The sequence below is a fragment of the Nerophis lumbriciformis genome, linkage group LG32 (genome assembly GCF_033978685.3).
Source record: "Nerophis lumbriciformis linkage group LG32, RoL_Nlum_v2.1, whole genome shotgun sequence".
Classification (NCBI taxonomy): domain Eukaryota; kingdom Metazoa; phylum Chordata; class Actinopteri; order Syngnathiformes; family Syngnathidae; genus Nerophis; species Nerophis lumbriciformis.
The window spans coordinates 9,953,272-9,978,623 of NC_084579.2; the positions used below are offsets into that span (position 1 = coordinate 9,953,272).

General features: G+C 40.0%; 1 protein-coding gene and 1 long non-coding RNA gene across 3 annotated transcripts in view; one reads left to right on the forward strand and one right to left on the reverse strand.

Moving 5' to 3' along the window:
- Positions 1–25,352, reverse strand: part of LOC133574816 (uncharacterized) — a 164,942-nt gene that overhangs the window by 103,126 nt on the left and 36,464 nt on the right. The window lies entirely within an intron of this gene.
- The window catches only part of LOC133574814 (WD repeat-containing protein 70), a 124,524-nt gene that overhangs the window by 58,846 nt on the left and 40,326 nt on the right, over positions 1–25,352 (forward strand). For both annotated transcript variants that reach the window (XM_061927112.1, XM_061927113.2), the window contains exons 11-13: positions 21,769–21,868; positions 21,971–22,055; positions 22,132–22,270. In XM_061927112.1, the coding sequence (XP_061783096.1) occupies positions 21,769–21,868; positions 21,971–22,055; positions 22,132–22,270 (324 nt within the window). The remainder of the gene's footprint in view (positions 1–21,768; positions 21,869–21,970; positions 22,056–22,131; positions 22,271–25,352) is intronic.

Below are 25,352 nucleotides of genomic sequence, written 5' to 3' on the forward strand. Positions count from 1 at the left end.
AAGCTTTTAGGAAAGTGATACCTAAGTATGGATCACTTAATCGTAAAGTTCTGTCGTTAATTGCAGAATACAAAAGTTACCATTTTTGTTACGGTCTTTTCATGGGATATTACTAGAGCAGGGGTGTCAAACTCATTTTAGCTCAGGGGCCGCAAGAAGGGAAATCTGTGCACACTCGGGCCGGACTATTAAAATCATGGCATTAAAACAAAAAAAATAAAGACAACTTCAGATTGTTTTCTTTGTCTTTCTTCGGCCAAAAATAGAACAAACACATTCTGAAGATAATAATAATAATAATAATAATAGATTTTATTTGTAAAAAGCACTTTCCATTGGGTAAACAACCTCAAAGTGCTACAGTGTATTAAAAAAAATAAAAAAATAATGAAAATAAATAAAAATAAAAACTAGAACAGCCTAATAGCTACAACTAGTATGCATATATCTAAAAAAAAAAAGAGGCTTTTTTAAAAAGAAGGGTTTTTTAGCCTTTTTTAAAAGCATCCACAGTCTGTGGTGCACTCAGGTGGTCAGGGAGAGCGTTCCACAGACTGGGAGCGGCGGAGCAGAAAGATAGTCCAATAAAAATATAGAAAAAAATACCGGCAGCGGTAAAGTTTGGATCCATGAAGGAAAGAAGAAAGTGAATGGATGTTTATAACTGAATAAATTAACAAATGCATAAAGATTTGTTTTCTTTTGTAATATTTTTTTAATGAATGAAGTAACGTTTATGACAATCTTTTTCCAAAACACAATATAGAATGTGAGATATAACAGGATAATGCATACATTTGTAATTTGTTTTCAAAACAGTTACAAAAAAGTAGAACCCCATTTTTATGACTTGATGGGGTCCCTGGGACTTTACTTTGAAAATTCCTAGCGCCAACACTGATGGAGTATTAGGTGCGGGCAAAACAGCAGCAGGCGGCTGTGGCCTGCGGGCTGGTTCTAATACTAATCAAATATCATCCCGGGGGCATAGGATAATTAATTTGCGGGCCGGATCTGGCCTGTGGGCCTTGACTTTGACACATAGGAACTAGAGAAATTAAACTTGGATATACTTTAGCGCAGGGGTTTTTAACCTTTTTGACCGCGGGGCCTAACTTTTCCACTACAGAGGGGCCCCGAGGGCCACTCAAATAAGAACTCTTATGGCCTGATTTACTAAAGGTTTACATCCATTAAAACACATGAAACCTGAAAGCACACGCCAAGCTGTTCTACCAAACATGTGCAAAGGGAATTGCGTCTGTTAAGTAGAATAGAATAGAATAGAATGGACTTTATTGTCATTATATTTGCATATAACGAGATTAAGGACTCCAACTTAAGGTGCGGTAGTGGGAACAAATATGGGATAAAAATAAATTACACAAGAAGTAATAAAGATAAAACTAAGAATTGAAATAAATAGACTACTATCCAATAAAAATAATAAGCAATCCTGTACAATATACAAAACAATATACAAAATACTGTACAATATACAGAACAAGAAAAGTGAGCACAATAAGGCGTGCAATCCATTTTGCGTCTCTGTCTTCATTAATATGCAAAACATATGTTGATCATAAAAATGCCCGCAATATTGGGAAGTGAAAATGCAAACAGAATTAATTAGCACGCGCAGTGTGATTTGTCAACACTCATCACCGTTTTGCAAGCACCAGTTAGCCTTTTATTTAGCACGTGTCAGAAGGACGTGCAAACTGACAGTTCCACACATGGCTGCAGGATCGGTGCTTGCACTGCACAGAAAGATGATGGACAGACAGAGAATCAAAATGTCAACATTTTGGACGGCCAGGAATAAAAAAATATTAGACTAAGGGCTGTCAAAGTTAACGCAACAACGTGTTCACTATAAATTCTTAATTTTTTTTACGCACAATTAAGATTTATGCGTCTGAGTCCTTTTTGACCCTCGGGCCATTCCCTAGCGTGGGGAAATGTAATGGTGTCTAGTTACTGTAGATCAGGGGTGCTCACACTTTTTCTGCAGGTGAGCTACTTTTCAATTGATCAAGTCGTGGGGATCTACCTCATTCATATATATAATTTATATTTACTTATTTATGAAATATATGTTTTTGTTAACAAGTTAAAGGTGTTTAATGATAATGCAAGCATGTTTAACACATATAGTTAATATTGTTAATACATTAAAGGTGTTTAATGATAATACAAGTATGTTTAATACATATAGTTAATATTGTTAACAAGTTAAAGGTGTTTAAAGATAATGCAAGCATGTTTAACACATATAGTTAATATTGTTAACAAGTTAAAGGTGGTTAAAAATAATACAAGCATGTTTAACACAAATAGTTAATATTGTTAACAACTTAAAGGTAGTTAAAGATAAAACAAGCATGTTTAACACATATAGTTAATATTGTTAACAAGTTAAAGGTGGTTAAAGATAATACAAGCATGTTTAACACATATAGTTAATATTGTTAACAACTTAAAGGTGGTTATAGATAATACAAGCATGTTTAACACATATAGTTACTATTGTTAACAACTTAAAGGTGGTTAAAGATAATACAAGCATGTTTAACACATATAGATTCCTTTCTTTCATGAAGACAAGAATATAAGTTGGTGTATTACCTGATTGTGATGACTTGCATTGATTGGAATCAGACAGTGGTGCTGATAATGTCCGCATTTTCGAATGGAGGAGAAAAAAAGTCCTCCTTTCTGTCCAATACCACATGAAAGTGGTTGGTTTTTGGCATCTTATTTGTCCAGCTTCCGTACTCCTTTGTATACACTTTACAAGAAATACATTGTCGGCAAACTCCGTACCTTGCTAGCTTGTGCACGCCAGCTTTCTGAGACTCTTATTTTGGTAGCGCAGGCAGGATGAAGCAGAGCTTTTATTGTGCAACTGTGCAGTCGGTCTTTGGAGTTTTGACGACAGGTACGGCGCCAGAGTCTGTTGAAATAAAGTTTTTCTCGCCTTTCAGTCGGTAATTTTAATGAGCTGGCAGCAGCCAGCGTCATCTCAGAAGACCCTCGGGTGCCGTGAATGTCAATCAAGTGACGAAAGTGACGTCATAGTGAAGATTTATGATCGCTCGTTTTTAGGACTATTTTTTTAATGCCTGGCTGGTGATCTACTGACACACCCTCCGAGATCGACCGGTAGATCGCGATCGACGTAATGAGCACCCCTGCTGTAGATCCACACGTGGGAACATCGCGAGCAGAAATGCACAAAGAAAACGTATTTTATCTTCAATCACCGTGAGACGACGTCACTGCAGCGAATGCGGGGTGGGCTTGCAGAAAGGAGCTTGTTCAAATGCAACAATACATACCGTATTTTTCGGACTATAAGTCGCAGTTTTTTTCATAGTTTGGTTTTGGGTGCGACTTATACTCAGGAGCGACTTATGTGTGAAATTATTAACACATTACCGTAAAACACGTAATATCACGTAAGAGACTAGACCAGGGGTCGGCAACCTTTACCACTCAAAGAGCCATTTTGACCAGTTTCACAAATTAAAGAAAACAATGGGAGCCACAAAAATCTTTTGAAATTAAAAATGAAATGACACTGCATACAAAGTTTTTTTTTTGCTTTGTGCCATGTATAAACCAAGGGTCTCGAGTTTTATATGAATGGCGCTTGACAGCGTCATACTTGTCAACCCTCCCGATTTTTCCGGCAGACTACGAATTTCAGGGCAACTATTCTCTCGAACGTGCCGTGATGGTACATCATTTAGCGCCCACTACAACCAGCGTGCCGGCCCAGCCACACGTGGTATGTGACTTCTGCTTGCTCACGTAAGTGACAGCAAGGCATACTTGCTCAACAACCACACAGGTTACACTGACGGTGGCGGTATAAACTTTAACACTCTTACTAATAATGCGCCACACTGTGAACCCACATCAAACAAGAATGACAAACACATTTCGGGAGAACATCTGCACCGTAACACAACATAAACACAACAGAACAAATACCCAGAATCCCATGCAGCCCTAACTCTTCCGGGCTACATTATACACCCCAGCTACCAAACCCCGCCCACCTCAACCGACGCACGGAGGGGGCGGGGGGGTTGATGTGTGGGGGAGCAGGGTTGGGGTGGGGGCGGGATTTGGTGGTAGCAGGGGTGTATAATGTAGCCCGGAAGAGTCAGGGCTGCATGGGATTCTGGGTATTTGTTCTGTTGTGTTTATGTTGTGTTAAGGTGCAGATGTTCTCCCGAAATGTGTTTGTCATTCTTGTTTGGTTTTGGTTCAAAGTGTGGCGCATTATTAGTAAGAGTCTTAAAGTTGTTTTATATGGCCCCCCGTGCGTGTGCAAGTAGAAGATGCATACAACAAAAAGCTGGGATGGCACGCCCTTATTATTATTGTTAGGGTGAAAATCGGAGAATATTAATCCCGGGAGTTCTCTGCGAGAGGCACTGAAATCCGGAAATCTCCCGGGAAAATCGGGAGGGTCGGCAAGTATGCAGCTGAGCCGCATCAGAGTGATCAAAGAGCCGCATGCGGCTCCGGAGCCGCGGGTTGCCGACCCCTGGACTAGATGTATAAGATTTCATGGGATTTAGCGATTAGGAGTGACAGATTGTTTGGTAAACGTTTAGCATGTTCTATATGTTATAGTTATTTGAATGACTCTTACCATAATATGTTACGTTAACATACCAGTTGGTTATTTATGCCTCATATAACGTACACTTATTCAGCCTGTTGTTCACTATTCTTTATTTATTTTAAATTGCCTTTCAAATGTCTATTCTTGGTGTTGGGTTTTATCAAATAAATTTCCCCCAAAAATACGACTTATAGTGCGACTTATATGTTTTTTTTCCCTTCTTTATTATGCATTTTCGGCCGGTGCGACTTATACTCCGGAGCGACTTATACTCTGAAAAATACGGTATACGTAATGATAACTAGAGATAAAATCTGAGATAGATTTATCTGTATGGTGTCATAATTCCTCATACCTGTCCGATTATTTATGTCTGCTATTCAAGTCTAATTTCTATAGTATTCTTTCTTATGAGATGTCATGGTTCTTGAGATCTTTTTTCAAAAGCTAGCAACACTTAAAGGGGAACATTATCACCAGACCTATGTAAGCGTCAATATATACCTTGATGTTGCGGAAAAAAGACCATATATTTTTTTAACCGATTTCCGAACTCTAAATGGGTGGATTCTGGCGAATTAAACGCCTTTCTAATATTCGCTCTGAGCGATGACGTCACAACGTGGCGTCACATCGGGAAGCCATCCGCCATTTTCTCAAACACCGAGTCAAATCAGCTCTGTTATTTTCCGTTTTTTCGACTGTTTTCCGTACCTTGGAGACATCATGCCTCGTCGGTGTGTTGTCGGAGGGTGTAACAACACCAACAGGGACGGATTCAAGTTGCACCAGTGGCCCAAAGATGCGAAAGTGGCAAGAAATTGGACGTTTGTTCCGCACACTTTACCGACGAAAGCTATGCTACGACAGAGATGGCAAGAATGTGTGGATATCCTGCGACACTCAAAGCAGATGCATTTCCAACGATAAAGTCAAAGAAATCTGCCGCCAGACCCCCATTGAATCTGCCGGAATGTGTGAGCAATTCAGGGACAAAGGACCTCGCTAGCACGGCAAGCAATGGCGGCAGTTTGTTCCCGCAGACGAGCGAGCTAAACCCCCTGGATGTCTTGGCTCACACCGTCCCTAATGCCACCGAAGATGATCAAGAGAAGAATACCGACCCTAGCTTCCCTGGCCTGCTGACATCAACTCCAAAACTGGACAGATCAGCTTTCAGGAAAAGAGCGCGGATGAGGGTATGTCTACAGAATATATTAATTGATGAAAATTGGGCTGTCTGCACTCTCAAAGTGCATGTTGTTGCCAAATGTATTTCATATGCTGTAAACCTAGTTCAGAGTTGTTAGTTTCCTTTAATGCCAAACAAACACATACCAATCGTTGGTTAGAAGGCGATCGCCGAATTCGTCCTCGCTTTCTCCCGTGTCGCTGGCTGTCGTGTCGGTTTCGCTTGCATACGGTTCAAACCGATATGGCTCAATAGCTTCAGTTTCTTCTTCAATTTCGTTTTCGCTACCTGCCTCCACACTGCAACCATCCGTTTCAATACATTCGTAATCTGTTGAATCGCTTAAGACGCTGAAATCCGAGTCTGAATCCGAGCTAATGTCGCTACAGCTTGCTGTTCTTTCCGCCATGTTTGTTTGTGTTGGCTTCACTATGTGACGTCACAGGAAAATGGACGGGTGTTTATAACGATGGTTAAAATCAGGCACTTTGAAGCTTTTATTAGGGATATTGCGTGATGGGTAAAATTTTGAAAAAAACTTCGAAAAATATAATAAGCCACTGGGAACTGATTTTTAATGGTTTTAACCATTCTGAAATTGTGATAATGTTCCCCTTTAAGTTGTATTCTACTTGTCTTCTACCAATCAACATCACTCAGATTTGCTGTTCTGCCTGGAAAGTACCCTTCAGACATAAGACCCGATCGCAAGAGCCAGGATCGTGCCTGATGTCTGCAAGTCGTGCAGAAAAAGTGGGCAAGAAAAGATTTGTAAAGGGGACACGCTGTCAGACTCCGGGGTGATACTTCAACACACTCGTGCATATCTGCTGCCTCACTATCAGCACTTGTTGACTGCCATGAAAGGTCTGAGCAGCTGTTCAGCGCTGCGGTTTTGCCACTTGATCCCCTCAGAAAGTAACAAAGGTCAGCGTGAGATGTCATTACTGGCTGCACAGTGGCCGTCGTTGAATCTTTCGTAGGTGTGTGCGCTTGTAAAGGTTTTGATGTGGTGAGCAGGGGGGGGCGGTGGGGGGGAAAGACAGAGCCTCGCGGTATTCATATAATGATACTCGGATAACTTGGCAAGAACAGTTGGCCCTGCGGTTGACTTGTATCACTGGCGGCGCGGGGTGAAACCCGATGCGCCGTTCCCTCAGTTATTTATCAGCTCTCTCCGTCGATCTGCGGGTGCATCAGCTTCTATGTACAGCATGTAAATGACACACCAGCACGCAAAAGACCACGGCGGCAATTTAGCCCGATGCTAAGAGAGAAGGGACATGGCTCGCAGAAGTTGTCACACGGTGGTGCGAGAGGGTTTCGAACAGTGTATGGGGATCCGGTTTCAAGAGTCGTCAGCGTAGCTTATCACAGGAAGCAAACGCCCCGGCATCCAGCAGCGTCGGCCAACAACGGGATAGTAAATAAACGCTCAGGCTTTCACAACAACAGTATATGAGCTAGAAATAGCTCGTGGAGGGTGTATGTGGCTGCCTATCACTGGCACCAACTCAGATTGACAGTGATTATTACATTTTAAAGACTATTCAACGCTTTACATTTAATTACTTGTTTTTAAATTTTTATTTGACCACGCAATCTCATTAATAATAATAATAATAATAATAGATTTTATTTGTAAAAAGCACTTTACATTGAGTAAACAACCTCAAAGTGCTACGGTGTATTAAAAAGAATAAAAAAATAAAAAGATAATAAAAATAAATACAAATTATAACTAGAACAGCCTAATAGTTAGAACTAGTACTGTATTTTTCGGAGTATAAGTCGCTCCGGAGTATAAGTCGCACAGGCCGAAAATGCATAATTAAGAAGGAAAAAAACACATATAAGTCGCACTGGAGTATAAGTCGCATTTTTTGGGGGAAATGTATTTGATAAAACCCAACACCAAAAATAGACATTTGAAAGGCAATTTAAAATAAATAAAGAATAGTGAACAACAGGCTGAATAAGTCAGTGACGTGCGGTGAGGTTGATGGCTGGTGAGGCACTGACTTCATCACAGTCAGATTTACAAACATATGAACCCTAAAGAGTATCTTATTCACCATTTGATTGGCAGCAGTTAACGGGTTATGTTTAAAAGCTCATACCAGCATTCTTCCCTGCTTGGCACTCAGCATCAAGGGTTGGAATTGGGGGTTAAATCACCAAAAATTATTCCCGGGCGCGGCGCCGCTGCTGCCCACTGCTCCCCTCACCTCCCAGGGGGTGATCAAGGGGATGGGTCAAATGCAGATGACAAATTTCACCACACCTAGTGTGTGTGTGACAATCATTGGTACTTTAACTTAACTTTAACTTTACACATACAAACTGTAGCACACAAAAAAGCACATTTAATAAAAAAAAACGTTATTATGGTCTTACCTTTACTTATAAGTGCGGGAACAGTGGTGTTCGTGTTGGAGGAGTTGTGAATGAATGAAATATGAAATCCGTGCTGCAGTCTGCAGGTGTACCTAATGTTGTGTCCCTGCAGTCGTTCACGGCTCCTCCGGCGCGAGCATTGTTGTTTTTGCACTTTTTGGCTTCTTGTTAAGTGACTTTTTTTGGGTTGATTCGGTCTTGCACGTGGAGGGTTTGGGTGTGGGCTTTGGTTGGTGTGGCGCTCCCGTCGGGGGGTGCATTTTGCGGCGGAGGTGCATTAACCGGCACCTGGAGGCGGGATTACTGCGAGCCTCACACAGTGCGTCTTCGCAGCCGTTTTATGATTGCTCAGCTCAAGAAATACGTTACACACATACAGTTGTTGTCAAAATACACTGTACATTATATACCTCAGCTAACTAAACTATGGAAATGTATAATATAATTCATATAGCAATACGGTCTCACTGCACAGCAGGCCAGCAGTTAGCCGAGTCCGCAATCCATGGTGAGGCACAACTGAGTGACGTGCCTCAACTGGCTGCTGTTCACCGCACCGTCTCTTCTCAGTATTTGAATGGCAAATGTGAAAATTCAGCGATTTTGAATAAAAATAATCTAAAACTGGTGAAGTTAAATGGAAAATAACTTTATAGTATAATCACTGGATACATATAACAATTTAATTATTTTTTTTCTTTTTACATTTTTTTTCTTTCCATGATGGCAGGTGAGTCACTGGAATAAGTGTACGTTATATGAGGCATAAATAACCAACTGAGAACGTGCCTGGTATGTTAACGTAACATATTGTGGTAAGAGTCATTCAAATAACTATAACATATAGAACATGCTATACGTTTACCAAACAATCTGTCACTCCTAATCGCTAAATCCCATGAAATCTTATACGTCTAGTCTCTTACGTGAATGAGCTAAATAATATTATTTGATATTTTACGGTAATGTGTTAATAATTTCACATATAAGTGCATTTGGGCAGAAGGCGGTGTACACCCTGGACAAGTCGCCTTCTCATCACAGGGCCAACACAGATAGACAGACAACATTCACACTCACATTCACACGCTAGGGACAATTTAGTGTTGCCAATCAACCTAGATGGGGGTGTATATTGTAGTGTCCCGGAAGAGTTAGTGCTGCAAGGGGTTCTGGGTATTTGTTGTGTTGTGTTACGGTGCGGATGTTCTCCCGAAATGTGTTGGTCATTCTTGTTTGGTGTGGGTTCACAGTGTGGCACATATTTGTAACAGTGTTGAAGTTGTTTATACGGCCACCCGCAGTGTGATCTGTATGGCTGTTGACTAAATATGTCTTGCATTCACTTGTGTGTGTGAAAAGCCTTTAAGGTTTATTGGCGCTCTGAACTTCTCCCTATGTCCGTGTACCACTCTGTACAGCGCCCTTTTAAAAAGTCATACATTTTACTTTTTTAAAACCGAAAATTTCCGATATTACATTTTAAAGCATTTATCGGCCGATAATATCTCTATTATTTATGTAGTTTGCTCATTCATTTTCCTCGACTGGTGCACTAACATCATGTGGTTTATTTATTTTTTTACATACAGCATTTAGCATCGTCTTCAAAGATACAAAGAATTGCCACAGCGACATCCAGTAGACACATTTAGAACAACAATTTCTTTCATTCAAAAATTTCGGCTCATTTTTATACCTAGCAAACTCATCCCGTGGGCCACATAAAACCTGTTAAGCCCGTGGGCCTTACGTTTGACATCCCTGCTCTAATATCTTTTAAATTCTATACAAATAAAATTGACCTGGCAGTTGGCGCCTTTTTTGTAATAAATGAGTATTTCCGCCCTCTATAGCAGTGTTTTTCAACCTTTTCTGAGCCAAGGCACATTTTTTTCATTGAAAAAATCCGGAGACACACCACCTGCAGAAAATATTTTAAAAATGAAACTCCGTAGCCGATATTGACAATAAAATAGTTCTCGCAATTGTTGTATATGAATTTAAACCATAACCAACCATGCATCACTATAGCTCTTGTCTCATCACATCACGCCGTGACTTATTTTGAGTTTTTTGCTGTTTTACTTTGTGTAGTCTTCTAGTTCTTGTCTTGCACTCCTATTTTGGTGGCTTTTCCTCTTTTGTTGGTATTTTCTTGTCGCAGTTTCATGTCTTCCTTGAACGCTATTCCCCGCACCTGCTTTGTTTTCGCAAATCAAGACTATTTCAGTTGTGTGGACGCTATCCGTCTTTGTGTGGACATTGTTGATTGTCATGTCATGTATAGATGTACTTTGTGGACGCCGTCTGCTCCACACGCTGTAAGTCTTTGCTGTCGTCCAGCATTCTGTTTTTGTTTACTTTGCAACCAGTTCAGTTTTTGTTTAGTTTTGCATAGCCATCCCTAAGCTTCAATTCATTTTCTTAGGGGCACTCGCCTTTTATTTATTTTTCGTTTAAGTGTTAGATACATTTTTACCTACATGCTGCCGCCCGCATATTGTGATCACGACAAACCATGTTACCTGATGCCACCTACTGGTATGGAATAGTATTACACGGTTACTCTGCCGAGCTCTAGACAGCACAGACACTCAACAACGGCACATTTGCGGATTATAACTATATATACTATATAACTATATATATGTACTAGGGATGTCCCGATCAGATATTTGGATCGGATCGGCTGCCGATATTTGCCAAAAATTGCGTATCGGCAAGGCATGGGAAAATGCCGATCCAGAAACAGTTTAAAAAAAACCTCCGGTCCGTGTTTTCCAACGCACCGATTTAAATAATACATTCCACTTTTCTGCTGCTCCGTAATTTCCGTTCCGCATTTTCCAGCACACCTTCAACACATCCACAGGTCTGTGAATTCTCACGCAGTTGCTTTTAGCTGCTGGCATTACACGACAGGCTCTTCTCACTCTTTCCTGTGTCTCCCTCTCACAGACAGCAAGTGCACCTTCTTACACACGTCACAAACTGTCACGACATACGTCACATATGTATACGTCCTCCCCGAGCAGAGAGGTAGCAGCATGGCTAACGTTAGCTGTGATGCTCGCGCAGCCATGCGAGCAACGCTCCCTCTAAGGTGCTCGCCTGTGCAATTGCAAACTGCTCAAGCGTCCTCTGCGCATAGCAAATCTATGCCACGCACAAAATCAAATAAAAAAATAAGCGCATAACAATTTTCGACACACGGACACGACAGAGAAAACAGTTTTCGTCATCATTGTTCAAATATTGTGACGTCTGTCGAGACGCTTATCTCCATTCGGTGCCACACGTCCACACCATCAAAATGCCGAGGCAAAAATTTCCACATCAACACCGTATGAAAAAATTAGTGATTTTTTTAGTTGTGATTTCCTTTTCTGCATGAAAGTTTAAAAGTAGCATATATTAATGCAGTATGAAGAAGAATGTTTTAATGTAGACATGCAAGCCTTGAAAGAAAATTTTGAAAATCAAGACTACATTTCCTGAAATGGGTGCATTTCTACCCTATATTTTAACTTTAGATTTATTGTCATATCAAACTCTGACACTTACATCCGGCGCCCCCCTCCACATCCTGGATTATAAATAATGTAAATAATTCAATGTGATTATCTTGTGTGATGACTGTATTATGATGATAGTATATATCTGATCAACAAGTTGAAAAACTTATTGGGGTGTTACCATTTAGTGGTCAATTGTACGGAATATGTACTTCACTGTGCAACCTACTAATAAAAGTCTCAATCAATCAATCAAAACACATAGAATCATCATACTGCTGTGATTATATGCATCAAGTGTTCATTCAAGGCTAAGGCAAAATATCGAGATATATATTGTGTATCGCAATATGGCCTTAAAATATCGCAATATTAAAAAAAGGCCATATCGCCCAGCCCTAGTTCAATGATGCCATTTCTGTTTGTGATGTATAATTTTGTCTATTTTGTGTTCATCCTTGAATAAACAGGTCAGTTTCTTGTTACCAACCATTGCGTATTATTCAAACTCCCCTAATTCAGCTGGCTAGTTGTTATCAAGAGTACTAAAACCCTTTTCAACATGATTCTGACAACTAAGTAGGCTAAATAACTTTACACTTTAATACATGCTCGGATAGGCCAGTATCGGTCAGTATCGGTATCGGTCAGTATCGGTATCGGATCGGAAATGCAAAAACAATATCGGTATCGGATCGGAAGTGCAAAAACCTGGATCGGGACATCCCTAATATGTACTGGTTTGCAAAAAATATTTTCAACCCAATTAGGTGAAATTAGATAATCTCCCACGGCACACCAGACTGTATCTCACGGCACACTAGTGGTTGAAAAACACTGCTCTATAGAACTGGAGCAGAGTTTGAAGTTTAAGTATGTGTAGCCTTGACATACGTAAGTCTGTTCTCCACCGGCTGTCATTAGTTGTCTCTATATATCAAATGTGTACAATTTATGCAGCATCGTATTTATCTGCCACACGAGTATCCCCTTAAACATTTCAACAGGTGTGCAGGAAACACTGGTTTTTCTTTGGTGGTGCAAAAAAAAAGAAAAAAAAAGAACACTAAAGTTAGCTTACCCTCGCGCAAGACGACAACATAAGAGGGGCTTAAACGCAGCGAGTGCAAACCGCAGATGGTATTAATCTGAGAAAGAGGATACTGATGGAAGACCGGGGTCAAACAAGTTCTCATAACTTGACTTCCTGGTTAAACATGGATGTATGTTTATGAATTGTGTTCATTATATACCAGAGTGAGGGTTACTTTGAGTAAGACCTGGGTATGTTCATGTTATGCTCTTAGGGCAGGGGTCGGCAACCCGCGGCTCCGGAGCCGCATGCGGCTCTTTGATCACTCTGATGCGGCTCAGCAACTTACCGGTACTTGCTGAACCCCCCAATTTTCCCGTGAGACCTCCGGATTTCGGTGCCTCTCGCAGAAAACTCCCGGGATTAATATTCACCGATTTTCACCCTTACAGCTATAATAAGGGCGTGCCATGATGGTACAACAACTGGCGCCTTCTACAGTTTGTATTAACAGCGTGCCAGCCCAGCCTCTTGTTATATGCATCTTCTGCTTGCACACGTACGTGACAGCAAGGCATACTTGGTCAACAGCCACACAGGTTACACTGACGGTGGTCATATAAAACAACTTTAACACTCTTACTAATAATGCGCCACACTTTGAACCAAAACCAAACAAGAATGACAAACACATTTCTGGAGAACATCTGCACCTTAACACAACAGAACAAACACCCAGAATCCCATGCAGCCCTGACTCTTCCGGGCTACTTTATACACCCCTGCTACCACCAAACCCCGCCCCCACCCCAACCCTGCTCCCTCACACATCAACCCCCCCGGGCGGGGTTTGGTAGCGGGGGGTGGGGGGTGTGTGTATAATGTATCCCGGAAGAGTTAGGGCTGCATGGGATTCTGGGTATTTGTCCTGTTGTGTTTATGTTGTGTTACGGTGCAGATGTTCTCCCGAAATGTGTTTGTCATTCTTGTTTGGTGTGGGTTCACAGTGTGGCGCATTATTAGTAAGAGTGTTAAAGTTTTTTTTTTTTATACCACCACCGTCAGTGTGACCTGTGTGGTTGTTGACCAAGTATGCCTTGCTGTCACCTACGTGAGCAAGCGGAAGCCCCTTACAACGTGTGGCTGATCAGGCACGCTGACTATAGTGGGTGCTATATGCTGTACCATCACGGCACGCATGACGCTGACAAGCGCCATTAATTTAAAACCCGCGTGCCGCACCAGCTTTCAAATTCGACATAAAGGTGTGGGCAGCGTGTCTGAGACCCCTGGTTATACATAGCACAAAGCAACAAAAAATACTTTATATGCAGTGTTATTTCATTTAAACTTTCAAAAAAAATTTGCGGCTCCCATTGTTTTCTATAATTTCTGAAACTGGTCAAAATGGCTCTTTGACTGGTAAAGGTTGCCTACCCCTGTCTTAGGGGTTGACTACTTTGTGTGTGACTTGCTTTAAGCTTCACTTTTCAGTGTTCCACACCTGCCTTAAGATTTGACAATGTTGTTTTATTATGTTAAACTCTTAAGTACAGCGAAGTGAAGAAAGTACGTAGATAAAGACGGAACGTCAAAATGGATGAGAGTACCGGTATGTGGTAAAACGATGATGGGGGGGGAAATCTAATAATCCTCGAAGACAAAAGTGTCCAAGGCCAAGCATTTAAAAAGTGGAATCCTGGTTATCTACAGTTCAAGGTGACACCGTTATCTTGTCCCAGTTAATAACCTGAGTCCATTTACTTACAAGCCAGATACGACCTCAATTCCCTTGTGTGTCACGAGGGCACATCACTTTTTCACCTCACACTCCACTCTCCCCACTTTTCTCTCCCTCTCTCTATACTTCTCTATCTTATCTGTCTTTCACACTTTGTGCACTTAAAATTCCTTATCCACATTTCTGAGACACACAAAAAAAGGCACGCTATTGCTCCATTCTCTTTTCACCGGGTTTATTTGCATTGTGTTGAGAATTAATGAAATTGTAGCTGTATAAACCAAGGTTATGTTTGCTCGGGTGTTAGCAAGCCTACCTCACCAAACTATTGCTTCACCCGCATCTTGTAATGATCGATCGCCGCTATCTCCGCGCCGTTCAGTACTCCTACAACGAAGCATCCTCTGGAGGAGCTAATTAGCGCTCGGTTAATAAAGAACCTTGGTGATTATTTGATGTGGGAGCCTGGAAAGGAAACAGCATGCTTCTAATTAGAGAGTAATTATGTGATATCAAAACCATTGCCAGCTTTAGGTTTTCTCATCCTTCACTATTCACACTGTGCAGCTTGGTTTCTACTAGTGTTCACTTGTATTTGTGTGTGTGTTTGTTTTGGGTTACTTCCAGTGTGGAGCAGCACACCTTCGCACGTACACACAATGTCTAACCCACACTTAGGTGTGTGTCACTGCAAAAAGTCAGTGTTCAAAAAAAAAGAAGAAAAAAATACAAAAAATAGGGGTATTTTATGTGAACTAAGCAAAATTATCTGCCAATAAAACAAGAAAATTTGGCTTGTCAAGACTTTCCAAAACAAGTAAAATTAAAGCTGCAAGCAGCATTGGTCGGGCCCGCGTATTTGGCAGGTGCTAGTCCTAAGTGTCCCAATACTTTTGTCTACTTTTAGTCTGAAGTGTCCCAAGACTTTTGTCTAGGGTACCTACCTTGTCTGCATTGTGTGGGCACGTTGGTGCTTCCTGCTTTTAAGCAGCCATCTTAAAAAAACAGCAGCGCAGCAGCATCAGCGCAGCGGGTCTTTGAAGGGTCATAAAATCAAAACCGGAGCAGTTAGAAAAAAAGCGCTTCTGTCATTGTAATCACAAGGGTTCAATCTCTCTCCTGTGTTAGTTTGAAGGCGAAACGACAAACGCGCTCAGAGGAGTTTGTTTTTGAAGGAAGGTGACCGGTTTTTACAAAAAATGTGTTTTGAAGGGGGAATAGCAAACTTCCTGTTGATTTTTGCTGAGGGTTGTCAATTTATGAAATCTAGGTCTAAGTGAGACCTACGGGGAGGTTTTTGTTTCATGTCTCTCCGACCTTCCCAGTGGGAGTTACAGGCAGTTTTGTCATTTCTTTCTTCCGAGGAGCAGTTTTTTCTCCGTTTTATTGAAAAATTGCTCTAGAGCGCAATTTTTAAATTTGGGGTTAGGTTTTTTTATTAGATCGCAATTTTTGCCAGTCCTGATGTGTGCGTTCAGTTTGGTGAGTTTTGAAGCGTGTTAAGGGGGTCAAATTACAGCTCAAAGAGGCAAAAGTTACTGTTTTTAGTACTTTTTTGTCTTGAAGGGGGAATTGCCAACTTCCTGTTGATTTTAGCCTGACAATGTACTATTATGAAATGTAGGTCTAAGTCAGACCTACATAGAGGTTTTTGTTTCATGTCTCTCCGACCTTCCTAGTGGGAGTTACAGGCAGTCTAGTTTTTGTTTTCCCTAGGGGGCGCTAGAGCGCAATTTTGAGTTTTGTGGTTCGGTTTTTTTAAAAAAAGGCAATTTTCGCAGGTCCTGATGTGTGGGTCAAATATGGTGAGTTTTGAAGCATGTTAAGTGGGTCAAATTACAGTTTAATGTGGCGGCGGAAGAATAAAGAATAAAACCTTACAAATACAATAGGTCCTTATGTCCCATTGCATAAGGACTCCCGAAGGGAGTCCTTTTGCAATGGGCCATGCGGGCCCTAATTAGCTAACATCAATGAACCCAAAAATACCTTAAAATAAGTATATTCTCACTAATAACAAGTGCACTTTTATTGGTAGAAGAAAAAGGATACCTTTTTGCTCAATATGTTGAAAAATATTCTTAAATTAAGTAAATGCTAGTGCCATTATCTTGACGTAATGATATGAGCTCGGCATCATGATTTTTTTTTTCATGCTTGAATTTAGAAATTATTACTTTAAAAAAGTAGTTTTATACTTGTGAGTGTTGATGACACAGCTTTGAATCAGTTGATATTCTAGCTTCAAGCATGTTTTACTCAATATAAGTCATCAAATCTATGACGATATGGCATCAGAGGTTTGGTATTGAATTGGGTAAGAAGTTATTTAACCAATAGGAAGCAATATGTGAAGATGGGTGAAAATATGTCAACACGGCTAGATATATCCTGTGGTGTACCCCAGGGATCAATACTGGGACCAAGATTGTTCAATCTTTATACAAACGACATTTGTAAGGTTACGAAGGACTTCAAGTTGGTTTTATTTGCGGACGACACAACTGCTTTCTGTTCAGGAGAGAGCACACAGAAGATAATACAAATAATAACAGAAGAAATGAACAAATTAAAAAGATGGTTCGACAAAAACAGACTATCTTTGAATCTCAGTAAAACTAAAATAATGCTATTTGGTAATAGTAGAAAAGAGCATCACACAAATACAAATAGACGGAGTACACATAGAAAGGGTAAAAGAAACTAGATTTTTGGGAGTATTAATAGATGATCAAATGAACTGGAAATCTCATATACAAAACATACAACATAAGGTGGCAAAAAACATTTCAATAATGAATAAAGCAAAATATGTCCTGGGCCAAAAATCACTACATATTCTCTACTGCTCGCTAGTGTTACCATATCTGAGTTATTGTGCAGAAATAGGGGGAAATAACTACAAATGTGCGCTACATTCGCTAACCGTGTTACAAAAAAGATCAGTTAGAATAATACATAATGTTGGATATAGAGAACACACAAACCCTTTATTCATTAAGTCAAAAATATTAAAGTTCAGTGATTTGGTAAAATTGCAAACAGCTAAAATGATGTACAATGCAAACTATAACCTGCTACCAAAGAATGTACAACAATTCTTCTCAACTAAAGAGGAGAAATATAACCTTAGAGGAAAAAATAATTTAAAACATTTATATGTACGTACAACACTTAGAACCTTTAGCATATCAGTATGTGGAGTTAAATTATGGAATGGATTAAGTAAAAAAGTTAAAACATTGTACTGATATGATCCAGTTTAAGAGGCTATTCAAATTAATAGTGCTTACAAAGTACAAAGAAGAAGAATTATGAGAAATACTTTCAACCTTATTGAAAATAAGATATTCTTCATCTCAGTATGTTAATAATGACTGAATTAATTAATTAATTACATATTACAAAACGGTTGTATACTAATTCATAGATGTTATTTTATTATATAAAAAGGTCAGTAAATGATTCTATATATTTGTAAACGCTTTGAAGTGGGAAAGGGGTAGGATTAAATAAGCTTTGCTTCTTCCTACTCCTTTTCGGGCATGATGTAAAATGAAATGATGTGAAATTGTGTGATGTATTATGATGTAAGTGTGTTTTTGTTCGAAATAAACTAAAAGAAGAAAGAAGAAGAAGAAGAAATCTCAGCAACAAGCTGTAATATCTTACTGAGATCATTTAGGACCAAAACCCTTAAAAGAAGTAAAACACTCTAACATAAAATCTGCTTAGTGAGAAGAATGATCTTATCAGACAGAAAATAAGCAAATATCACCCTTATTTGAGATATTTCATCTTACTTAGATTTCAGTTTTTGCAGTGTGCGTGTGAGAGAGGAACAGTTTAGATGCATCTGTCAGTCGTACAATTAGACTCAAAGATTTTTTGGACAGTGAGTTACTTGTTTTGCGTCACATTGATAAAGATTGAGTCATGATCCCACATAACAGTTTGGACTTTTGTTCTTTATTTTCCTGTGTTTGGTATCATTTCCTGTCCTGGTACTCTTGTTTTGGTATGTCCTGTTTGGTCCCCTGCGAAAATGCCGCATTTTGGCTGTTGGAGTGATCCCAGGATGCAGAGAAGGCAGGTCAAGTGCAAGCAGGAGGTCCGTTTATTAAGCATTAGGCAGACGTAAAGTAGCCCAGGTCAAGCAGGAATTCAGAAAACAACAAAACACTTTGGCATAGAGAAGAACTAGCACTGAAGGAGGGAAGAAGGTGGAACTGACTAGAACTAGTTAAGAATGAAAAAACGGTGTGCTGTTTTAATCAGAATCAGCTTCATGTATGATAAACACACAAGGTAGGTGACTTGTTCTCTCTGTGTTCCATGTAAACAATATACAGTACAGGCCAAAAGTTTGGACACACCTTCTCATTCAATGCGTTTTCTTTATTTTCATGACTATCTACATTGTAGATTGTCACTGAAGGCATCAAAACTATCAATGAGCACATGTGGAGTTATGTACTTAACAAAAAAAGGTGAAATAACTGGAAACATGTTTTATATTCTAGTTTCTTCAAAATAGCCACCCTTTGCTCTGATTACTTGGCATTCTCTCGATGAGCTTCAAGAGGTAGTCACCTGAAATGGTTTTAGTTTATTATTTCTTCGGTCAGTGGTCAACAAAATAAACAAACAGTTTTACATAAACAAACAGTTGTTCATTCATAAATTGAAAATGTTGCAAACCGAAAGGGTTTAGGCTGAAGTTGAACACTTATTGCGCCTAACCCTATAAATAATGTCAAATACAAGATGAGCTGCCAAAAATTATGAAATTTCCTTTGTACAACATATTATAAATACACAACATAAGCACAGTTCAATTATATACACAGTAAAGGCATGTGAAATATCCTTGTACACGTGTTAAACCTTTGTACCAATTATATACTATATACAAACAATTATACTTCCATTATTATTTATATCCCACATTTAGTTTTTAATGAACATTGATCATAGTATTAACTACTGTTTTCATTCAAGAGTGATATATTTTTTCAAGACATTGGTCTTAAAGTGTTTTTTAAATGTGTCAATGGAACTGGAACATTTTAAGGAATCATCCAAGCTGTTCCACAGTTGAACCCCCCTGACAGAAACACATCTACTTTTCAAGCTCGTTCTTATGTTTGCTTTCTGGCACACAGGTGTGCTTGAAGCTCATCAAGAGAATGCCAAGAGTGTGCAAAGCAGTAATCAGAGCAAAGGGTAGCTATTTTGAAGAAACTAGAATATTAAAACATGTTTTCAATTATTTCACCTTTTTTTGTTAAGTACATAACGCCACATTCATAGTTTTGATGCCTTCAGTGACAATCAACAATGAAAATAAAGAAAACACATTGAATAAGGAAAAGGTGTGTCCAAACGTTTGGCCTGTACTGTATATTAACAAAACTAAGACTATAAACAATTACCTAAATAACTAATGTGTGCAAGGTTGATAAGATAATATTGCAGTGTTGAATAGAGCAAACGGACGATGAAGTGAACATGAGTTAGTACATTCACAGATTAGTTCCAGGGTAATTTCACAGCAACAGCTCTGACAATGTGTGACTGTTCAGCGTTCACCAGGGTAATAGCCTCGGGGAAGAAACGGACATACTCCCAAAACTAGAGCACCAGGACTGGAAATGATACAAAACACAGGAAAAGAAATAGCAAAATCCATACTGTGGGATTATGACAGATTTTTCTGCCATGCAAACAACTGTTTAATATTCTTGCCATATGCAGCATACCTGCCAACTACTCCGGTTTTCCCGTAATTAGTACGGTTTTCATCAACCTATTCCGGGTTACGGTTGCAGTGATAAAAAATACGGTTTTTCATTAATTAAAAAAAATTAAAAAAATTAAAGTTTTATTCACGAAATCGCGTAACAACAATGACAATCGACACTGCTTCCCGTAACTTCCTATCGAGCCATTCCGAATGCCATGCGCGAGGCTATTTATAGCACCGCTGCCAAGCACGAGGCACCTGTTGCCATTGTTTTCAAACGAGCGAACGATCATGGAATCAGCCGGAGAAAAATCGCAAACGAGTCTTAAACCGAAAAGAAAACTGCAGTCATTCCGTGAAGAATATTCAAAAGCCTATCCGGGAATAATTACCGTATCCGTTCCAAAAAGGGTGAAAACTACGCGAATTGCACCTTGTGCAGACAAGATTTTTCGATCGGACACGGAGGAATTAGCGATGTAAAAGACCACGTTGGGACAAAAAAACACAAGTCTAATGCCGTTGCTAGCGATACAAGTGGAAAACTTTCAACGTTTTTCGGATTTTAGCCACAAAAAGGTAATGACACCAATGTTATCTATTGGAATTGTTTAGTACTGTTATACTGTTAAAAGTGTTTATACTATTTATGCTTTCAAGTCCAAGTTGAAGAAATCTTGTTAAATGTTGACAGCATAACTACCAAAATACAGAAGTATGTCCTTAATATTTTTGCAGTGCTATTTCTGTTGAAAAGTTAAAATGATTACATTAGAGATGTGATGTGCCACTTTTCAAGTGTCTGATGGCTTAAATTAATTTTCATTAATTTTTCATATTTTGAATTCTTTTGAAAGGCTTACAAAAAAACTACATTTGAATTGTAATTCCATGCTATTGACAGGACTATTAATTTTAATGAAGTTAGCTTACCATGTTTACAGTATGATAATTGTGATAGAAATGTGAATTTTAGGCACAGAATATTTTTTACAATTGAACAAGGCAGTAGATTATACAAGCTTGGACAGAAAGTTAATAATGACACCAATTTTTTTTTTAATGGAATTGTTTAGTACTGTTTTACCATTTGTTTACTGTAAAAAGTGTTTATACTGTTTATACTTTCAATTAACAAATTGAAGTTTTGTGAAAGGTTGACAGGATAACTGGCATTAACTGTCAAAATAATTTCAAACTATTGAAGTTAGCTTACAGAATAAACATGTCAATCAACCCATATGATTTTGGCTGTAATATTTTTGTTTTGAAAAGTCACTGTGACTGATAGAAAAGTGATGGTTGTAGCAACATTTTAACCTGTCTGAATGCTAATAATCATTTTGCGTCGGGGGGCGAAGCCTGAACCCCCCACCAGGACTTTGTCCTGGACCTACCGGGGCCTGCGGCCCCTGGACCCTGGCTACTAGGTTTTTCTGATTTCAAAAGTTGGCAGGTATGCAATACTTTTTAAACTGTTCTTTTTTTTAAATTTTTAGGTCCACACAAAGTTCCATTGTCGGCAAGCCCACATTCCAGGATCCGACATCTCTTGCCTCTCCTTTTCGTACGACGGCGTAATCCTTGCGTCACGTGGAGGTGAGCGGTTGCGTTCATTTAATATTTAGATTACTTTTATGTTAAAAAATGACGCTCTGTTTTTCCAAGTGTGTGTTGTGAACATGTTCTGTTTTCTTCTAGGTGATGACACGCTGAAGATGTGGGATGTCCGCAACTTCAAGAAGCCATTAAATATGGCTAATGGGCTGACTAACTACTTTACCATGTGAGAACTTGTAATATGTGCAGATTTGACAAAAGTACGCTTTAATCCAACGGCGTATCATTTTCCCCCCGACCAGGACGGACTGCTGTTTTAGCCCAGATGACCAGCTCATTGTGACGGGCACCTCAGTGAAGAAAGACGAGGGTAACGGGAAGCTGGTGTTCTTTGACCGATCTACCTTTCAGCGGGTTTATGAAATTGACGTCACCAATGCGGTAAGTCATGTTTTCACTCCCCCTAATTTGAGCCTGTTAATTAAAAATGTCCCCAAAATAATGCACAACATGAAAAATAGGTGTCATGTAAGTAAAAAAGTCATGTAATCTGTTCTTAATGCCAGTGTAGGGCTTGCAAGGGCTAAATTGAGGCCCTAAAAATATTTGTATTTAAGGGGTGCCTCTGACTCCATCCATCCATCCATCCATCCAGCTTCTTCGGCTTATCCGAGGGCGGGTCGCGGGGGCAGCAGCCTAAGCAGGGAAGCCCAGACTTCCCTCTCCCCAGCCACTTCGTCCAGCTCCTCCCGGGGGATCCCAAGGCGTTCCCAGGCCAGCCGGGAGACATAGTCTTCCTAACATGTCCTGGGTCTTCCCCGTGGCCTCCTACCGGTCGGACGTGCCCGAAACGCCTCCCTAGGGAGGTGTTCGGGTGGCATCCTGCCCAGATGCCCGAAATTACCTCATCTGGCTCCTCTCGATGTGGCCCCATTACAATTTATTTCACACTTTTTTCATTTATGTAATCAAACTGGGATTTAATTTGATGCATATGTTTATGGAAAATACATTGTTCAATAACCATTTTTTGGTGAAAAAACAAACAAACCCATAATTAAAGTATTTGAAGCCTGATTTACGAAGATCACGCTTTTATCAGCATGTGCAAAAATGGAGCTTCCACTCCCCCTAATTTCAGCCTGTTAATTAAAAATGTCCCCAAAATAATGCACAACATGAAAAATAGGTGTCATGAAAGTAAAAATAGTAATGTAATCTGTTCTTAATGCCAGTGTAGGGCTTGCAAGGGCTAAATTGAGGCCCTAAAAATATTTGTATTTTGAGGGGTGCCCCTGACTCCATCCATCCATCCATCCATTCAGCTTCTTCCGCTTATCCGAGGTCGGGTCGCGGGGGCAGCAGCCTAAGCAGGGATGCCCAGACTTCCCTCTCCCCAGCCACTTCGTCCAGCTCCTCCCGGGGGATCCCGAGGCGTTCCCAGGCCAGCCGGGAGACATAGTCTTCCCAACGTGTCCTGGGTCTTCCCCGTGGCCTCCTACCGGTCGGATGTGCCCGAAACCCCTCCCTAGGGAGGTGTTCGGGTTGCATCCTGACCAGATGCCCGAACCACCTCATCTGGCTCCTCTCCATGTGGCCCCATTACAATTTATTTCACACTTTTTTTTATTTATGTAATCAATCTGGGATTTAATTTGATGCATATGTTTATGGAAAATACATTGTTCAATAACCACTTTTTGGTGGGGAAAAAAAATTACATAATTAAAATATTTGAAGCCTGATTTACTAAGATCACGCTTTTATCAGCATGTGCAAAAATGGAGCTTCCACTCCCCCTAATTTCAGCCTGTTAATTAAAAATGTCCCCAAAATAATGCACAACATGAAAAATAGGTGTCATGAAAGTAAAAATAGTAATGTAATCTGTTCTTAAAGCCAGTGTAGGGCTTGCAAGGGCTAAATTGAGGCCCTAAAAATATTTGTATTTTGAGGGGTGCCCCTGACTCCATCCATCCAGCTTCTTCCGCTTATCCGAGGGCGGGTCGCGGGGGCAGCAGCCTAAGCAGGGAAGCCCAGACTTCCCTCTCCCCAGCCACTTCGTCCAGCTCCTCCCGGGGGATCCCGAGGCGTTCCCAGGCCAGCCGGGAGACATAGTCTTCCCAACGTGTCCTGGGTCTTCCCCGTGGCCTCCTACCGGTCGGATGTGCCCGAAACGCCTCCCTAGGGAGGTGTTCGGGTGGCATCCTGACCAGATGCCCGAACCACCTCATCTGGCTCCTCTCCATGTGGCCCCATTACAATTTATTTCACACTTTTTTAAATTTATGTAATTAAACTGGGATTTAATTTGATGCATATGTTTATGGAAAATACATTGTTCAATAACCACTTTTTGGTGGGGAAAAAAAATTACATAATTAAAATATTTGAAGCCTGATTTACTAAGATCACGCTTTTATCAGCATGTTCAAAAAATGCAAGAGGGTGGGCGTGTTGTGTGTGATCTACTAAGACGTCAAAGTCAGATCCGGCTCGCAAATGAATGATCTAGGCTCCGGGATGATATTGGTTAGTATTAGAACCAGCCCGCAGGCCACAGCCACCTGCTGCTGCTTTGCACGCAGCAATACTCCATCAGTGTTGGTGCTAGGAATTTTCAAAATGGGGTCCCAGTGACCCCATCAAGTCGTAAAAATGGGGTCCCACAGTACATTTTTGGGGTCCCACTTTTTTGTAAGCGTTTTGAAAACAAATGATAAATGTATGCATTATCCTGTTATATCTCACATTCTATATTGTGTTTTGGAAAAAGGTCGTCATAAACGTTACTTAATTCATAGAAAAAAATAATACAAAGAAAAAACATGTTTATGCATATGTAAATGTATTCAGTTATAAACATTCATTCACTTTCTTCTTTCCTTCATGGATCTAAACTTTACCGCTGCTGGGATTTTTTTCTCTATTAATATTGTAATATTTTCAGAATGTGTTTGTTCTATTTTTGGCCAAAGTAAGACAAAGAAAACAATCTGAAAGTTGTCCTAATTTTTCAGTTTTAATAACATGATTTTAATAGTCCGGTAGTGTGCGCAGATTGTCCTCCATGCGGCCCCTGAGCTAAAATGAGTTTGACACCCCTGTACTAAGACTTTGTGTGCAATGGAAAAATGGTGCAGACCGCCTTATCTGAATGAGGTTCTTGCGTGCGTTCAAGGGTTTTTACACAGACAATCATTTTCTGTACCGGTACATTCTTTTCATCATGCGACGTGTTGAACCCAGCAGCGTATTTTATATTCTGTAACACTTTTTCTGAATCGCAATCTAGACAACAGAAACGTGCACAAATGCACTGTGACATTTAATTTTCCGCCCGAGGCTGTGGATCGCATCATCAGCGCATTCGTGCGTCTGGAATGACTCAAACGCAGGAAAATGCACAATGAAAGACGTCTTTTCACGTAAGAGATATATTGCAGCACAGGTAATATATTTCCTAAATAAATTTAAAAAAAAACTACCGGTACTAGGTATGTCCGATAATATCGGACTGCCG